Here is a 5,301-nt window from a genome sequence, read left to right on the forward strand (position 1 = left end):
CCTGGCGTGCTGCGATTCATGGGGTCGCAGAGTCAGACATGACTGAGCGACTGAACTGAAGGAGGTAGATCCAAGAATATATGTTTCTCAAGATTTCAAAATGATTCCTACTACCAACTGGGTTGGTTGGGTTTTCTCAACATACCGTACATTTATTTCAGCTTTAACTAATATGGTTTATTCCACAGAGAAAAAAAATTTATGAATCCCATTTACTCTAAAAATCCTCAATCAACAGTTTTCCTTGGGGGAGGAAAATAGGACAAAGAACATATTTTTGGTATATGAAAATTTATTACTATCGTGCTTTCATCATCAAAATTTATGATCTTGGTCTTTCCTTCTTGCCTTTGTATAAAGCCAAAAGGGAGACATTGGCTACTTTGACAACCTTAAAGCGGACTCCAGGAATGTCACCAACAGCATGACCTTTGCGACCAAATCCAGCAACCAGAACTTCATCATTTTCCTGGAATAAAACCAACAGTTTACTTCTGGTGTAAGTGGCAATCACCCAAAACACCCATCCATCCTATAAACAACTGGGGTAAACTCCCCTAGAAACAGACGATAACTAAAACACTCACCTCAATAAAATTCAAGCAACCATCATTGGGTACAAAAGCAGTGATTTTTTTGCCATTCTTGATTAGCTGAACCCTGACACATTTCCTGATGGCAGAATTTGGCTGTTTGGCTTCAACTCCTCTGAAACATAAACAGAATAAGAGTAATTTGGTTTTCTGAAAAGGGACATATTTTACTTCATGAAGTATAAAGCTTATTAGAAACTGCAATATTCCTACCTTTTCAACATAATCTTAAATCCCTAACTTATTGCTAAGTTTTTCTTCAGTCTTAAATTCATCAGACCAACATCAGGGCAAACTTATGGCCTCTTGACAGCAATAAAACATGAGCCAAGAACTAGAGCCAGAAATAATGGATTCCCTCACTAAATTTGATAGGGCCACACAAAGTTATCCTTCTGTAAAGTCAAAAAAAAGTTGAGTGTTGGCAAATCCATGTGGCTCAATCTTAGCTGTATAACATTAGGCAAGTAACTTCTCTACATGTCTTCTCAAGTGGAAACATGGGGAATGCCAAGACTAACCAGCTGATGGGCGCTTAAAGTTCCACACACATTAAGCTCTCAGAATGCCCCTTGTTTATGGTAACTTTCTCTCCTCCGATGTCACCCCAATTCCTTCTAAAGTAGTATTAAATGCTTAAAAATCTTCCGGGCTTATCTAACATTCCAAAAAACGTGGAGACACAAAAACCTAGAATTCACATCAACCGTTAAATGCATTTATCCCGAGTTACCACACTAAAACCATGAAGGAACCAACAATGGGCTTTCACTTACACTTTTTCCAGCACAATTCCCTTGGCGTGAGAGGCGCCGCCAAAAGGGTTGGCCTTCAGGGCTGTGCCCAAATGGGCCTTCTTGTACTGTTTATCATGCCACTTCTGGTCTCGTCGGTGGCTACGGAGCTTCCTGGCAGTACGAAGACCGCGACACTTGCCTAAAAATCACAACCACCTTAGATTTCCCAGTAAAATCACCCCCAATTTTTTTTCCCACATTATCTCAAGTATCAGCCTCATTTAGACTACCGGCCGGTAGGCTCTGACATCACACCTTGGCCCATGGGCCAAACCACAGGGTTCCCCTTGAATCAACTAAGATGTGGACACAAGTGCTCCAATGGCTACACTTTCTCAAAGGGACGAATACCCGCGCCAACGCTCGGGGGGAAAGCTGCGGCGCTCCGGCGTCCCTCAACTCCGGCTCCGCGCCGCGCAGGCCCCTTCCCGCCGGGCCATGTGGCTGCAGCAGCGGCGCTCCCCCGGCGCTCCCCACCGGCCCTTCCCACGGCTCTCCCTCACCGCTCTGTTTCCTATCTTCCCGCCGGTCCCCGAAACCCCAAGTTCCACGTGCAAGCCGCTCTGCCCAGCAGAGGGGACAACTCACCCATCCTGCCGGCACCACGGGCCCGAGCGAAAGAGAGAGGAAGCGCAGGAAGGAGCCACAAGCCCCCGCGAGCAAGCCCCGCCCAGTCGAGGGCCCCTGAGGCTGTCTGCGCCGCGCCTGATCCCGGCTGGCGCCCCTCGGTAGAAAGCGACAAGCTTGCACCACTTTCCAGAATCTGCGTCTTATATAATTTGCGTGCAGTTCGGGGATATCTAATGTGCGCTGTGGTTTCTTTCTTTTTATGCGAATACCGCGGACGGAAGGAACCGCGACTACCAATCCCAGAAGCCTTTGCATGAGCCCGGCGCCCGGCGCAGGCGCTCTGAGCAAACGCGCGGGGCGGGCTCTGAGGCGCTGAGTGAGAGGCCCTGGGCGGCTACGTGTGGTGGGGAGAGCGCCTTGTGCTTGTAGTCCGGAAAGTTAGACCTCCGAGGAACCTTAACTCCTCTCACAAGAAGCACAGTAAATTGAAAAACATTTAGTGAAAGAAGGTGACGCAGTATTTAAAAGCTCACGCTTTAGTGAGAGACCCAGTCTTAAACTCCCAAAGCTGCTGTTTTAGTTGTGGAACCTTGATTCTTTCAGTGAACTTAGCTTGTCCTGGAGAGTGAAATAGATATAAAAGTTTTCTGGAGCCTCTCATATTCTGAGATGGCCCACATTCTGTGGAGTGCATTTCTCTGTAAATAAATCCATTTCTTACCATAAGAAAGAAAGAAAGAAAAGAAAGCTCTCTGGGTTGTTGGTTTATGTCACAACTCTTTATAAAAATGTCTTAGATCCTGCCTGCTGTTCCAGGCACTTGGTGATGTAACAGTCAACAAAATAATTAAGGTTTCTGCTCTTAGGAAGTTAATATTCTAGGCACGAGAAGACAAAATATAAGTATTTAAAAATAAAAAGATAATTTTACATATTGATAAGTACAATGGAGAAAGGGCAGCTGGTTAGGTGATTGACTTGAGGAGGCAGGTGGCTGCTCTGGGTAGGGTGGTGTTAGAAGTTGTCTCTGTGGAGATTACATTTGAGCTGAGATGCTAAAGAAAGACAGCCATCTAAACAGGTATATAAGTCTTCTAAAGAGAGGGATCCTCTGTAAGTGTAGAAAGAGGCTGGTACTTGTGAAGAGCTGAAGGATCAGGGAGGGGGTAGCTGAGTGCTTGAAGAGCAGTATGGCAATAGGTGAGGTTTGAGAGTGTGCGGGGACCTGTGGATCCTGTAGACCATGGATTGGATATCTTTGAAAAGTTTTCAGCAGGGGAGTAACAAGACAGGGCTTATATTTTTGTGGGTTCACTCTGGCTGTTGTGAGGAGGAACAAACTAAGAGATGAATCTGTGAAGCCAGTTGAGAGAGTGTTACCCTATTTCAGTTGGGAGATAATGCACATCTCAGTCCAAGGTGGTAAAAAGTGGTGAGATTAGATTTACAGTTTGATGGCAGAGCCAACAAGATTTGCTCAGGACTGTAGGCTGTGAGGTGGCACTAGTGGTAAAGAACCCTCCTCCAATGCAGGAGACATAAGAGACCTAGGTTCAATCCCTGGGTTGGGAATATCCGCTGGAGGAGGGCACGGCAACCCACTCCAGTATTCTTGCCTGGAGAATCCCACGGACAGAGGAACCTGACGGGCTACAGTTTATAGGGTTTCAAAAAGTTGAATAAGACCTAGCATGCAAGCATGCATGTAGGCTGTGGGAAAGGAGTTAATTATGATTTGCGTCCTGGGCAATTGAATGATTTGTGTTATTTACTGTGTGGGAAATACTGGGAAAGGAGTAGATTTAGAAGGGGATATATTAAGGGTGCTGTTAAGGATACATTGAGTTTGAGATGCTTGTTAGACTTCCAGGTAGGGATGCAAGATGGTCAATTAGATATGTGGGTATGATGTTCCAGAGAGTTGTCAGTGAATAGATAGCACTGAAAGCCTTGGTGCTGAGTGAGATCATTTAGGGAACGACTGTAGGTAGGACAGAGAATAGTTTCCCTGGTGGCTCAGCAGTAAAGAATCTGCCTGCAATGCAAGAGACAAGGGTTTGATCCCTGGGTGGGGAAGATCCCCTGGGGAAAGAAGTGGCAACCCACTCCAGCATTCATGCCCAAGAAGTCCCATGCACAGTGGAGCCTGGTCGGCTACAGTCTGTCCATGGGGTTGCAAAAGAGTTGAACATGTCATAGCGACTAAACAACAACAAATACAGGACAGAGAAAGGTTGGAGGCCTGAGCCTTGAGCACACAGATACTTAGTGGTATGACAGAGAAGCAGATGAAGCAAAATAGACAGGAGTAGCTAATGCTGTACTTTAACAACAGCCAATGAAGAGTGTAGAAGGGAGCAAATGTAAAGGAAGGGTAAGATGAGGACTGAGAACTTCTTTTCGATTTGGCAATGTAGAGGTTATTGGTGCCTTGTCAGGAGGGGATCCCATGAAATGGTGAAGGTATAAGTTTGATTGGATTGGAGTCAAGAGAATATGGGAAAGAAGGAAGTGTAGATAGCAATTATGGACAGTTTTTGTAAGGAGTTTTTCTATAATGTGCAGAGAAAGGGGGCTACAGCTGGACAGGGTTTGTCAGAAAGGGTTTAAGACATCACATTTTATAATATTTTTATATACTGATAAGATTATTCCAGTCAGGAAGACAAAAATAGAAAATTCACAGAGAAGAAGGATAATTGCATGAGCAAATCCTTGAGGATACTAGAGGGGTGCCTAAGTGGAGGAATTTTTTTTTTTTCTGTACCATGTGGATCTTAGCTCCCAACCAAGGATCAAACCTGCACCCCCTGCTGTGGAAAAGCCTTAACCACTGGACCCACCAGGGAAATCCCCAAGTAGGGGAATTGATCTTAGGAATAGTAACAATTCATCTATAGTAATAGAGAAGGCAGAGTATAGGGGTACAACTGCAAGTAAATTGGAAGATCTGTTGATAGGAAGATGTGGAACTTCTCTTTTACTACTCTTATGTCAGTGAAATAAGCAGGATCATCAGTGAAGAGAAAGAGCAGGAAAAAGGTTTGTGTAGAGGGGTAAGATGTGAAATCATCATTAGGATAACAATGCTAGCATTAAATAGTATTTACTGTGTGCGGCATATTATTTTGGGTTTCTCTTGTGGCTCAGCTGGCAAAGAATCCACCTGCAATGCAGGAGACCTGGGTTCGATCCTTGGATTGGGAAGATTCCGGGGAGAAGGAAAAGGCTACCCACTTTAGTATTCTGGCCTAGAGAATTCCATGGACTGTATAGTCTATGGGGTGTCAAAGAGTCAGACATGACTGAACAGCTTTCACTTTCACATTATTATATGTGCC

The 5,301-nt window shown here is 44.9% G+C and overlaps 1 protein-coding gene across 1 annotated transcript; it reads right to left on the reverse strand.

Annotated features, from left to right (window-relative positions):
• Positions 1-274: 274 nt before the first annotated feature.
• On the reverse strand, positions 275-2,129 carry RPS23 (ribosomal protein S23). Its single transcript, XM_043913535.1, has 4 exons — positions 1,979-2,129; positions 1,370-1,529; positions 588-708; positions 275-469 (listed from the first exon to the last, which is right to left on the reverse strand). The coding sequence occupies exons 1-4, from the start codon at positions 1,980-1,982 to the stop codon at positions 323-325; spliced, it is 432 nt and encodes a 143-aa protein (XP_043769470.1). The 5' UTR covers positions 1,983-2,129; the 3' UTR covers positions 275-322.
• Between the last annotated feature and the right edge of the window lie 3,172 nt (positions 2,130-5,301).

Source organism: Cervus elaphus, chromosome 9 (assembly GCF_910594005.1).
Source record: "Cervus elaphus chromosome 9, mCerEla1.1, whole genome shotgun sequence".
NCBI lineage: Eukaryota > Metazoa > Chordata > Mammalia > Artiodactyla > Cervidae > Cervus > Cervus elaphus.

What these genes read in the sequence shown, in the direction of transcription:
- RPS23 (XM_043913535.1), bottom strand. An exon ending in GGAATTGTGCTGGAAAAAGT is followed by an intron (nt 709 to 1,369) that starts GTAAGTGAAAGC and finishes TTTATGTTTCAG; the next exon opens with AGGAGTTGAAGCCAAACAGC. An exon ending in GTTGCTTGAATTTTATTGAG is followed by an intron (nt 470 to 587) that starts GTGAGTGTTTTA and finishes GTTTTATTCCAG; the next exon opens with GAAAATGATGAAGTTCTGGT.